Source organism: Heptranchias perlo, chromosome 4 (genome assembly GCF_035084215.1).
Source record: "Heptranchias perlo isolate sHepPer1 chromosome 4, sHepPer1.hap1, whole genome shotgun sequence".
Classification (NCBI taxonomy): Eukaryota; Metazoa; Chordata; class Chondrichthyes; order Hexanchiformes; family Hexanchidae; genus Heptranchias; species Heptranchias perlo.
In genome coordinates, this window is record NC_090328.1 from 29,360,182 (window position 1) to 29,373,275 (window position 13,094).

Here is a 13,094-nt window from a genome sequence, read left to right on the forward strand (position 1 = left end):
GTCGTAAACAAAAACAGAAAATGATGAGTTTTGCACTGCGGGAAATCAGCAAGAACCAGCAATCAAAAAATAGTTTGGAAACTCAAAGCGACCTTTATTTCTGAGGCGAATTCAATGTCCAGTCTTTGGTTTCCCCATTGCATTCTGTTTTAGTTTTTCCGCTTTTCTTTTTAAGAAAATATTCCACAATCCTTTCATTTGTTCTCAGTCCTGTTCAGTAGGTTAAGGTGATAAATTCGCAGGCATAGATTTTTGTTAATGTGTGTGGAGGCAGAGGGAGGTGTTTTAATTCAACAATTTTCGTGGAAGGGAACGGGTAAAAAATATTTGTTTTTTAAAATTTGTATTGAAATTCGTGGATTTCTGTTAAACTGAACGAAATGCAGCCCCTTTGAACGCTGCATTTGCTTGGAGGTATACAACAGATGAATTCAAAGCAAAATACTGCAGATGCTGGAAGTCGTAAACCAAAATAGAAAATGATGAGTTTTGAGGAAGGTCCGCACTCGAATCGTTAACCTATCTGTTCTCTCCACCAATGTTGCCTGACCTGTTGCATGTTTGCACTGGGTTATGTATTTGTTTCAGATTAATTAGTATTTCCATGGGAGTGGGAGAATTAACATAGAGTTGCCGTGGTTGAGTCAGATTTGTATTTAGACGGTTAAATTTACCCAACTTTACTGTTTTTTTCCCCCTCCCCCCTCATTTGACCGTTTTTCGAGTTCGTTCCAGGGCCAATCGGAGTTCTTGGGCGTCTTCAAAAAGGAGCCGAGCTACAGGCACATTTCATTCGACGTAACCCCTTCCATCGCTATAAATAGTGCACCGACCCACCACTTCCAAACTGAACTTCAGTTCAATCAACTATCAGAGAGAGACTTCAGCATAAAGTGGAGAGAAAACTTAGCTCCAGTTTAACGTTTCAAAAAAAAATCTAAATTTCTTCGTGTCAATTTCAGAGTCTCTCAAAGTTTGCTTAAAGTTGGGCGGGAAAAAAAAAACCCACTGCAAGTCTGTGCAACTTCACCTGTGATCGCACCAAAAAGCGACTTTGTGCAGCCGGTCCCGATGTATTCTATAGGTTCGAGCAGAGTCTTCGACCCCTACGTGCAGGTAATGCAAAATGCCAATCTCACTCAGTACATCTGGGACAAATCCTTGCTGCAACCTTTGTGGGACTACTTGCGCTACAACCACCAGGATGCTCTCCGATCGCCTCTCTTCCCCGTTTTCCTCTCGGTCTCCACCTATTTCTCCCTGTGCTCCTGCTACATGATCCTCGACTTCTTGGCTCCCAAATGCCCGGCCCTCAACAGATACAAGATCCACCCCGATCAACATGTAACGTGGGAAGAGGTCTTCAAGACTTTGTGGCACACTGGCTACAACCACATTATCTTTGTCTTTCCAGCTACCGTGGGTCAGTGGTACTGGAGACCACCGATCCCATTAAAGGAGGAGGCACCGCTGCTCTCCGAGTTGCTCATTGGCGTCCTGGGCTGTACAATACTCTTCGATTTCCAGTACTACATTTGGCACCTGACGCACCATAAAGTCCGATGGCTCTACACCACTTTTCATGCTCTCCATCACAAATATTATGTCCCTTTCTCGTGGTCAACTCAGTACCTCTCTGCCTGGGAACTGATCAGTGTTGGCTTCTGGACCACCATAAACCCAATTATTCTACAATGTCACTGCCTCACAGGGTTTGTATTCATGTTCTTCAACGTCTGGATCTCAGTGGACGATCACAGCGGCTATGACTTCCCGTGGGGCCTTCACAATATCATCCCTTTCGGGCTCTGGGGTGGCACTGTTAAGCACGATGCCCACCATCAGAAAGTGCAGTGCCATTTTGCCCCCTTCTTCTCTCACTGGGACTGGCTTTTTGGTACATACTGCGACTGCACACGCTCGCCCGCCGTCCTAGAGATGCAAAAAAAGAAACGGGAAGCAGGTGGAGACTTGAAATGACATCAATAATAAAATGTGTCCCATCAAACTGTTGCTCGCAGCTGCATTTCTCCAGTGTAAAACCAGATGTCGAATGAAACCAATGGAGGTGACTGACAAATGGACTGGCAGTGGAATAGTCTCAATTTAGAGGAATGTGACCGTATATGATGCCGAAAGTCAGATGCTGACAGTCTCTTCCAGTATTTATTTGGACATTTTCAAAAAAGAACGAAATACTTCGAATATAGCTAAGTGTAATATCTGCGATATTAAGGGGGTTTCTATTCGTGTTCACTGCTAGATGTAAGATAAACATATCGTAACAATATCCCTGTTTTAACAATGTGTCAGATTTATGAATGTTTTAATGATCTTGTGTAATGTATAGCGTGAAGAGACCGAGGAGACGAATTCTGTCTTATCTATTCGGTCTACTTTCCAAATGTGTGCCACGTGTATTTCATAGAATCATAGAAAGGTTACAGCACGGAAGGAGGCCATTCGGCCCATCGAGTCCATACGGGCTGTATGCAAGAGCAATCCAGCTAGTCCCACTCCCCCGCCCTATCCAGGTAGACCTGCAATGTTTTTCCTTTCAAGAACTTATCCAATTCCTTTTTGCAGGCCATGATTGAATCTGCCTCCACCACCCCCTCTGGCAGTGCATTCCCGATCCTAACCACTCGCTGTGTAAAAAAGTTTTTCCTCATATCACCTTTGGTTCTTTTGCCAATCACTTTAAATCTATGCCCTCTGGTTCTTGACCCTTCCACCAGTGAGAACAGTTTCTCTCTATCTACTCTGTCTGGACCCTTCATGATTTTGAATACCTCTATCAAATCTCCTCACAACCGTCTCTGTTCAAAGGAGAACAATCCCAGCTTCTCCATTCTATCCATGTAACTAAAGTCCCTCATCCCTGGAATCATTCTAGTAAATCTTTTTTGCACCCTCTCTAAGGTCTTCACATCTTTCCTAAAGTGCGGTGCCCGGAACTGGACACAATACTCCAGCTGGGGCCAAACCAGTGTTTTATAAAATTTCATCATGACTTCCTTACATTTGTACCCTATGCCTCTATTCATAAAGCCCAGGATTCCGTCTGCTTTTTTAACCGCTTTCTCAACCTGCCCTGCCACCTTCTATGATTTGTGCACATATACCCCCAGATCTCTCTGTTCCTGTACCCCTTTTAGAATTGTGCCCTCTAGTTTATATTGCCTCTCCTCATTCTTCCTACCGAAATGTATTACTTTGCATTTTTCTGCATTAAATTTCATCTGTCATGTGTCCGCCCATGCCACCAGCCTGTTTATATCCTCTTGAAGTCTATTACTATCCTCCTCACTGTTTACTACCCTTCCAAGTTTCATGTCATCTGCAAATTTAAAAATTGTGCCTCCTGTACATCCAAGTCCAAGTCATTAATGTATATCAAAAAAAGCAGTGGTCCCAGCACTGACCCCTGGGGAACACCACTGTATACCTCCCACCAGTCTGAAAAATAACCGTTCACCACTACTTTCTGTTTCCTGTCCCTTAGCCAATTCTATATCCATGTTGTTACTGCCCCCTTTATTCCATGGGTCGCAATCTTGATGACAAGCCTACCATGCGGTACTTTATCAAATGCCTTTTGAAAGTCTATATACACCATATCAACTGCATTGCTCTCATCTACCCTCTCTGTTACCTCATCAAAAAACAGGTTAGTTAAACACGATTTGCCTTTAACAAATCCGTGCTGGCTTTTCCTAATCAATCCACACTCGTCCAAGTGACTATTAATTCTGTCCCAAATTATCGTTTCTAAAAGTTTCCCCACCATCGAGGTTAAACTGATTGGCTTATAGTTGCTAGGTTTATCCTTACACCCATTTAAAGGAATAAGGTGTGTGTATTTAAGAGGAGGTATGGAATACATACAACAATGTAAATATGTTTTTGGAAAATATTGTATGTCTTTGAATTCAAATAAAAATGATTACTTTGTATACACTCCTGAGTCCGTGCTCAATGTTTCTATTCAGATGGAAGTAAGATGTGAACAGAAGGGAGCCTCCTGCATAAAGTTTTCGCACAAAACTTTTGAGCAATACGAATCTATTCAAAAACATATGATAACTGCCTTTATCATATTAATATTAAATACGTTTATACATTATTTTCATCATACATCTGATGAGACACTACAATATAATCAACAACCCCTGGTGGTGTTCAAGGGACATTATAACCTGGCATAAAAACAGAAAATGCAAATCAGACAGTATCTATGGAGAGAAACAGAGTTAACGTTTCAGGTCGATGACCTTTCATCCATTATAACCTGGCCATCACTTGGGTCTCTGATTGTTACTTGCTTCTCTTTTCCTGCTGGACGGTTTGTCCATCGGTGATCTGATCACAATTCACGCAGCTTTTAGTGTTTCCAACTGGTTGTAGGTAGTACATTTAAAATTGTACGCATTCCTCCTAAAAGCTACTCTTCCCTCTGCTGTGCGCTATTATGTACATTTATAGATAGTGTCTTTGGGCATATTGCCATCCCTGCTCCAATGCCCCTCCCTTTGCAAAAGTTGGAATCCTATGTTAAAACGCTGCATTCTGACTTATCTTAGACCACTTATAACAGTTCATATTTTTAATTTTAAAAAATTGTTTCAATTTATGTGAAGTTGGTCATCACAGTAGGTTGAATTGGACATTCAAGGTTAAAAGAGTAAAGGCTTTTATAAATAGGGGCATAGAGTACAAGAGCAAAGAGGTTAAAACAAATTTGTACAAGCAATGGTTATGCCAAAGTTACAGTATGGGTGCAATTTTGAATGTTTCATTATAGAAAGTCATAGAGACTATACAGCATATACAAGATGATACCAGAGATGGGAAAGCAAAGTTATGAAGAGAGACTTGAGATATTGGGACTTTTTCCACTGAAGCAGAATAGGCTGAGGAGATTTAATCAGGATTTTTAAAATTATGAAAGGCTTTGATAGAGTGGGAAAGGAAAGACTATCTCCTCTGGTTGAGGGGTCAATGATAAGGAGTTATCATTTTTAAATTGTATTTAAGAGAGTGAGGATAAGGGTTAGGAGAAATTTCCTGACAAGCAAGCTGTTGGAGCATGGAATGCTTTTCCACAAGGAATAGTTCAGGAAGTGACCACTATGTCTTTTAAGAGAAAAGTAGATTACAGTAGGACCAGATTCTCTTCTTTGAGGTGGAGTTCTGGTGGGTCGTGACATCTGTCCGCCATCCGAATGCACTCCAGCTCATATCCCTGAATTGGGGTTCATCCCATATGCACAGAGAACTCCTAGTGGGATTCCCACTGCCAAGATGGAGCCTGCCAGTGTGAAGAGGAGAATATTGATGGTGCTGTAACAGGGACATTGCTGCAGAACCAGAAGGAGCAGCAAGGGATCTAAACAGGGTAGAAGTACCCCGAAGATCAGTATCACAGTCCGACCGAAGGCTTTGGCTGAGACTAGGGCCTTCAGCAGGTAAAGGTTTGGGGTAAGACTGGAGGAAGAGGAGACTACTACAAGGTACTCTACTCCATTGTGGGGGGGGTGGGGAGATGGACTTTAAGGCCATTACCATTGCTTCGAGGTGCCTACTTCCACCTTCCCGATGGTGGCTATGGGAATCAGCAATACGAAAAATCCTCCAGGGGCCCAGGCCCCTTCTCCTCACTGCCATATGCGTGTGGCAGTCCTGGCAGGGGTGGAGGAGGAAACTCCTGGTCGGGGTGGTGAAGCAGCAGTCGGCCTCACTGCCCAAATGTTCCCTCATTCTCCACCACAATTCTGCCCAATTTCAGGTGGGACTGTGGAGGAGAATCCTAGCCTTGAAGTAGAGGAAGATATAAGGCTACAGGGAGAATGTGGGGCAATGGCATTATTTTTGGATTACTCTGGCAAGAGCTGGAACAGATATGGTTTCCTACTCCGCTGTAAACTTCTATGGTTCTTCTATGGCTCTATAGGTCACCTTCTTCAATAGATGAAAAATGGGCAGTGACATAACACAATGTAATCACAATTAATATGAAATTAAAGATTGAGCTTATTGCAAATCTCCTCAGCAACAAATTAGTGCAATAATGATGGCATCTGTGCTTGAATTCACCATGATGGACTGGGGTTGACAATTGTAAACAATTTTACAACACCAAGTTATTGTAAAATTGCTGGACTATAACTTTGAATTCACCATGACAACCTTATTAATAATTTTCTTTTTCTGCTTTATCACTAGTCAGTAAAAATGAACAAGAAGAATGCTACCTGACATACTTTCCAAAGCAAAAAAAAATAACAAATTCTAGCATTTAGTTTAATAACTGTTCGCCATGAAATCTATGCAGACCATAAATAGGATGTTCAGGTTATTTAATCAACTAGCACACAAGCCCTAGTCCATATTTGCATATCTTTGCACTTGACAGATATTTACATGGCTTCATTAAATTTCAGCATGCTTTTAACCAACTGCTTCATCTCATGCTTTAGTCATCATAAGAAGATAAGAAATTTGAGAGTGAGCATAAACCATTCAGTGAACAAAACCTGCCCCATTCAGAGTCTATGTATGATTATTATATATCATGGATTCTCCCTCCAACCCCCACCCCCAGCCAAATTCACCATTTGTTGATCCTCTGTTAAATGCACATCACTTTCCTTCTTTAACTTCCCCTAAGAGACTAAACACTAATCAATTCATTAGCTTGACAAGATAATGAGAAAACATCTCACAACCATTATGTTGGAAAGTCTTTTGATCCCTATCTGCTGATAAACAGGTAGAAGATAAAAGGAGAAGCAGAGAGAAGCTTTTGGGAAGAACAAGGAAGGCCCTGAGGTCAGTCTACTTTTTTAAAGCTTTATGCAGAGGAACATAGGAACAGGAATAGGCCATTCAGCCCTCGAGCCCTTTCCACCATTCAATTAGATCAAGGCTGATCTGTACCTCAGGATCAAGATGTTAGAAATTCTGGAGGAACAGTTAGAAGACATCTTGGTTAAGTCTTTACCCCACAGGGCCGTGGATGCTGACTCGTTGAGAATATTCAAGGCTGAGATCGATAGATTTTTGGACTCTAAGGGAATCAAGGGATATGAGGATCGGGAGGGAAAGTGGAGTTGAGGTCAAAGATCAGCCATGATCTTATTGAATGGCGGAGCAGGCTCGAGGGGGCCGTATGGCCTACTCCTGCTCTTATTTCTCATGTTCTAATGTCAAGTAAGATAGCCCACTGATGTGGGGAAGTATGGTGTATTCCATATTCTGCCACTGGAAACACTTTGTCCTTACTTACTGTATCAAAACCATTCATGATCTTGAACACCTCTATCAAATCTATCAAATCTTCCCTTAACCTTCTCTGTTCTAAGGAAAACAACCTCAGCTTCTCCTGTCTCTCCACATAACTGAAGTCCCTCATCCCTGCTACCATTCTAGTAAATCTCTTCTGTACCCTCTCCAAGGCCTTGACATCCTTCCTAAAGTGTGGTGCCCAGAATTGAACACAATATTCCAGCTGAGGCCTGTTTTATAAAGGTTTAGCATAACTTCCTTGCATTTGTACTCAATGCCTCAATTAAGAAAGCCCAGGATCCCAAATGTTATTTTGACAGCCTTCTCAACTTGTCCTGCCACCTTCAAAGATTTGTGTATGTACACCCCCAGGTCTCTCTGTTCCTGTACCCACTTTAAAATTGTACCATTTAGTTTATATTTTCTCCTCTCATTCTTCCTACCAAAATGTATCACTTCACACTTTGCTGCGTTAAATTTCATCTGCCATGTGTCCGCCCATTTCACCAGTCTGTCTATACCCTCTTGAAGTCTGTTACTATCCTCCTCACTGTTTACTACATTTCCAGGTTTTGTGTCATCTGCAAACTTTGAAATTACAACCTCTATACCCAAGTCCAGGTCATTAATTTAATTCAAAAAGAGCAGTGATCCTAATACTGACCCTTGGGGAACGCTACTGTATACTTCCCTTCAGTCTGACAAACAACCGTTCACCACTACTCTCTGCTTTCTGTCCCCTTGCCAATTTTGTATCCATGCTGTCACTGTCCCTTTAATCCCATGGTCTTTAATTCTGCTAATAAGTCTATTATGTAGTACTTCATCAAAAGCCTTTTGAAAGTCCATATACACAACTTTAACCACACTACCCTCATCAATCCTCTCCGTTACTTCATCAAAGAACTCAATCAAGTTAGTCAAACACAAATTTCCTTTAACAAATCTATGCTGACTTTCATTTATTAGTCCAAACTTTTCCACGTGCCAATTAATTTTGTCCCGGATTATTGTCTCTAAAAGTTTCCCCACCACTGACGTTAAGCTGACTGGCCTATAATTGCCGGGTTTATCCTTCTCTCCTTTTTTGAACAGGGGTGTGACATTTTCAATCCCCCAGTCCTCCGGCACTGTCCCCATATCTAAGGAGGATTGGAAGATCCTCAGTAGTGGGGAAAATGCTAGAGTCTATTATAAAGGATGTGATAACAGAACACTTGGAAGGCATTAACGGGATTGGACAAAGTCAGCATGGGTTTATGAAAGGGAAATCATGCTTAACAAATCTACTGGAGTTTTTTGAGGAGGTAACTAGTAGAATAGATAGGGGAGAACCAGTGGATGTGCTGTACTTGGATTTTCAGAAGGCTTTTGATAAGGTCCCACACAAAAGGTTAGTGTGCAAAATTAAAGCACATGGGATTGGGGGAAATATATTGGCATGGATTGAGAATTGGTTGACAGACAGGAAACAGGGAGTAGGAATAAACGGGTGGCAGGCAGTGACTGGTGGGGTACTGCAGGGATCAGTGCTTGGGCCCCAGCTATTCACAATTTATATCAATGATTTGGATGAAGGAACTAAATGTAACATTTCCAGGTTTGCAAATGACACAAAGCTGGGGTGGAATGTGAGCTGTGAGGAGGATGCAAAGAGGCTCCAATGTGATTTAGAAAAGTTGGGTGAGTGGGCAAGAACATGGCAGATGCAGTATAACGTGGATAAATGTGAGGTTATCCACTTTGGTTGTAAAAACAGAAAGGCAGATTATTATCTGAATGGTGATAGATTGGGAAAAGGGGAGGTGCAACGAGACCTGGGTGTCCTTGCACACCAGTCGCTGAAAGCAAGCATTCAGGTGCAGCAAGCAGTTAGGAAGGTGAATGGTATGTTGGCGTTCATTGCAAGAGGATTTGAGTACAGGAACAGGGATGTCTTACTGCAGTTGTACAGGGCCTTGGTGAGACCACATTTGGAGTATTGTGTGCAGTTTTGGTCTCCTTATATGAGGAAGGATGTCCTTGCCATGGAGGGAGTGCAACGAAGGTTTACCAGACTGATTCCTGGGATGGCAGGACTAACGTATGAGGAGAGATTGGGTCGACTAGGCCTATATTCACTGGAGTTTAGAAGAATGGGAGGTGAACTCATCGAAACATATAAAATTCTTACAGGATGAGACAGACTAGATGCAGGGAGGATGTTCCAGATGGCTGGGGAGTCCAGAACCAGGGGTCACAGTCTCAGGATACGGGGTATGCCATTTAGAACCGAGTTGAAGAGAAATTTCTTCACTCAGAGGGTGGTGAACCTGTGGAATTCTCTACCACAGAAGGCAGTGGAGGCCAAGTCATTCGATGTATTCAAGAAGGAGATAGATATATTTCTTAATGCTAAAGGGATCAAGGGATATGGGGAAAAAGCGGGAACAGGGTACTGAGTTAGACGATCAGCCATGATCATTTTGAATGGCGGAGCAGGCCCGAAGGGCTGAATGGCCTACTCTTGCTCCTATTTTCTATGTTTCTATGTTTCTAAGATTGTGGTCAGAGACTCCACAATTTCCATCTTTGCTTCCCTCAGTAACCTTGGATGCATCCCATCTGGACTGGGTGACTTTTCTACTTTGAATACTGCCAATCTTTTAAGTACCTCCTCTTTATCTATTTTTATCCTATCCAATATCGCTACTATCTCCTCCTTTACTGCTACAATGACAGCATCCTCTTGTCTACTGAAGAAATATTCATTTAGTACCTCAGTCATGCCCTCTGCCTCCACAAGAAGATCTTTTTTTGTCCCTATTCAATCCCACCCTTCCTTTGACTACCCTTTTACTATTTATATGTTTATAAAAGACTTTTGGGTTCCCTTTAATGTTAGCCACTAATCTATTCTCATAAACTCTCTTTGCTCCTTTTATTCGCTTTATTAGATCTCCTCTGTACTTTCTATATTCAGCCTGGTTCTCTACTGTATTATGAACCTTACATTTGCCATAAGCCCCCTTTTTCTGTTTCATTTTAATCTCTATGATTTATCTTAAGTTATCCAGGGAGCTCTAGCTTTGGATGCCCTTCCTTTCCCTCTGATAGGGAGGTGTCTACTCTGTACCCAAGCCAACTGCTCTTTGAAGGCCTCTCATTATTCAATTACTGTTTTGTTGATCAATTTTTGATTCCAATCCACCTGGACAAGATCCCTTTTTAATTCACTGAAATTTGCCCTCCTCCAGTTAAGCATTTTCACATTTGATTGTTCCTTGTCCTTTCCCATAACTATTCTAAACCTAATGATTTTTTTTTCAAAAAATATACTTTATTCATAAAATTTGTAGCAAAAAACATACAATACAGTTGTCATATCACATTCCAAACATACACAATACAGATCATACAATTTGCAGGTTACATCAAGTACAGTTCAGTGAACACATTGGACATAATTGCAGTTCATGACACTCTAAGGTGCCTCATTGCATCACACTCAAAACAGATTATTGCTTACAGATTCATTACAGGTACATTACAGATTCATTACAGGTACATTACAGCAATTTGATTTTTGCATTCTGCCCGAGGTGGGTTTTTCCCTGATTGCAGCCCCTCGGTATACAATGGCGGGAAGGCTCTAAACGGTTGCCTTTCCCCACAGAGCTTTTGCAGCAGCCGCACCCATCCTCAGTGCATCTCTGAGCACGTAGTCCTGGACCTTGGAATGTGCCAGTCTGCAACACTCGGTCGAGGACAGCTCCTTGCACTAAAAGACCATCAAGTTTCGGGCAGACCAAAGGGCGTCTTCCACCGAGTTGATAGTCTTCCAGCAGCAGTTGATGTCCGTCTCAGTGTGCGTCCCCGGGAACAGCCCGTAGAGCACAGAATCCTGTGTTACGGAACTGCTCGGGACGAACCTGGACAGATACCACTGCATCTCTCTCCAGACCTTCTTTGCAAAGGCGCATTCCAGAAGGAGATGGGTGACGGTTTCGTCTGCACCGCAGCCTCCTCGGGTGCAGCGCGCGGTGGGGCTGAGAGTCCGGGAGTGCATGAAGGATCTGACAGGAAGAGCCCTTCTCACCACCAGCCAAGCTAGGTCTTGGTGCTTGTTTTAAAGTTCTGGCGATGAGGCGTTCTGCCAAATGACATTGACAGTCTGCTCGGGGAACCGACTGACAGGATCCATCGTCTACTTTTTCCGCAGGGTCTCGAGGACGTTACGTGCGGACCACTTACTGATCGCCTTGTGGTGGAAAGTGTTTTTTTTCATAAACTTTTCGACGAGGGACAGGTGGGGCGGAACAGTCCAACTGGACGGAGTGTTCCGTGGCAGCGTGGTCAGGCCCATCCTTCGCAACACCGGGAATAGGTAGAACCTCAGCATGTAGTGACATTTTGTGTTTTCGTACCAAGGGTTCACGCAAAGCTTGATGAAGCCGCACACAAAAGTGGCCTCTTTCTCCAGAGATTTGTACATCGTGTCCCTGCGGACACGGTCCATTTTTGATCTCCAGATAAAGCGGAAGATGGCTCGGGTGACCGTCATGGCACAGAAGCGAGGTATGGGCCAGACCTGTGCCAAGTACAGCAACACTGAGAGCACCTCGCACCTGATGACCAGGTTTTTGCCCACGATCGAGAGGGATCGTCGATCCCACAGTCCCAGTTTCTGCTTCACCTTAGAAATAAGCTCCTTCCAGTTTTTGGTGCACGCCCCGGCCCCCCCGAACCAGATCCCCAGCACCTTCAGGTAATCCGACCTGACGGTGAAGGGGACAAAGGATCGGTCGGTCCAGTTCCCAAAGAACATGGCCTTGCTCTTGGTGCGATTTACCCTGGCCCCTGAGGCCAGTTCGAACAGGTCGCAGATGCTCATCAATCTGCGGACCGACAGCTGATCTGAGCAAAAGACGGCGACGTCGTCCATGTACAAGGAGGCCTTGACCTGAGTGCCTCCGCTGCCTGGGATCGTCACCTCTCTTATGCCCGCATCCCTCCTGATAGACTCGGCAAAGGGTTCGATGCAACACACGAACAAGACGGAGGAGAGAGGACAGCCCTGTCTGACTCCCGATTTGATCGGGAAGCTTTCTGATTCCCACCCGTTGATTGAAACTGCGTTACTGATGTTTGTGTAGAGCAGTTGGATCCAATTGCGGATTCCCTCCCCAAACCCCATTTTGGAGAGCACGTCCATCATGTACGTGTGGGATATTCTGTCAAAGGCCTTCTCCTGGTCCAGGCTGATCAGGCAGGTGTTCACCCCCCTGTCCTGTACGTAGGCGATCGTATCCCTGAGTAGCACCAAGCTATCAGAGATCTTCCTGCCGGGTACGGTGCAGGTCTGATCGGGGTGGATCACCACCTCCAGGGCTGACTTGACCCGATTGGCAATGACCTTGGACAGAATTTTGTAGTCCACGTTAAGTAGTGAGATGGGTCGCCAATTTTTGATTTCTTCCCTCTCCCCCTTCTGCTTGTAGATGAGGGTGATGATGCCTTTCCTCATGGAGTCTGACATGCTGCCTGCCAGAAGCATACCCCCGTACACTTCCAGCAGGTCTGGGCCTATCCAGTCCCACAGAGCCGAGTACAACTCCAACTGTAAGCCGTCGCTTCCGGGAGTCCTACTCTTCTCAAAGGAATGTCAGTTCGTCCAGAGTTAGCGGTTGATCCAGACTCTCCCGCTTGCTGTCGTCTAGAACCTCCGTGATAGACGACAAGAGGGACTGGGAGGCCGCGCTGTCTGTGGGTTTCACGACGTACAGTCGGGCATAAAAGGATATGCAGATCCTCATTATGTCGGGCTG

General features: G+C 43.9%; 1 protein-coding gene across 1 annotated transcript; it reads left to right on the plus strand.

Moving 5' to 3' along the window:
• Nucleotides 1-1,071: 1,071 nt before the first annotated feature.
• On the plus strand, nucleotides 1,072-2,257 carry ch25hl2 (cholesterol 25-hydroxylase like 2). Its single transcript, XM_067982151.1, has one exon. The coding sequence runs from the start codon at nucleotides 1,072-1,074 to the stop codon at nucleotides 1,978-1,980; it is 909 nt and encodes a 302-aa protein (XP_067838252.1). The 3' UTR covers nucleotides 1,981-2,257.
• Nucleotides 2,258-13,094: the final 10,837 nt, after the last annotated feature.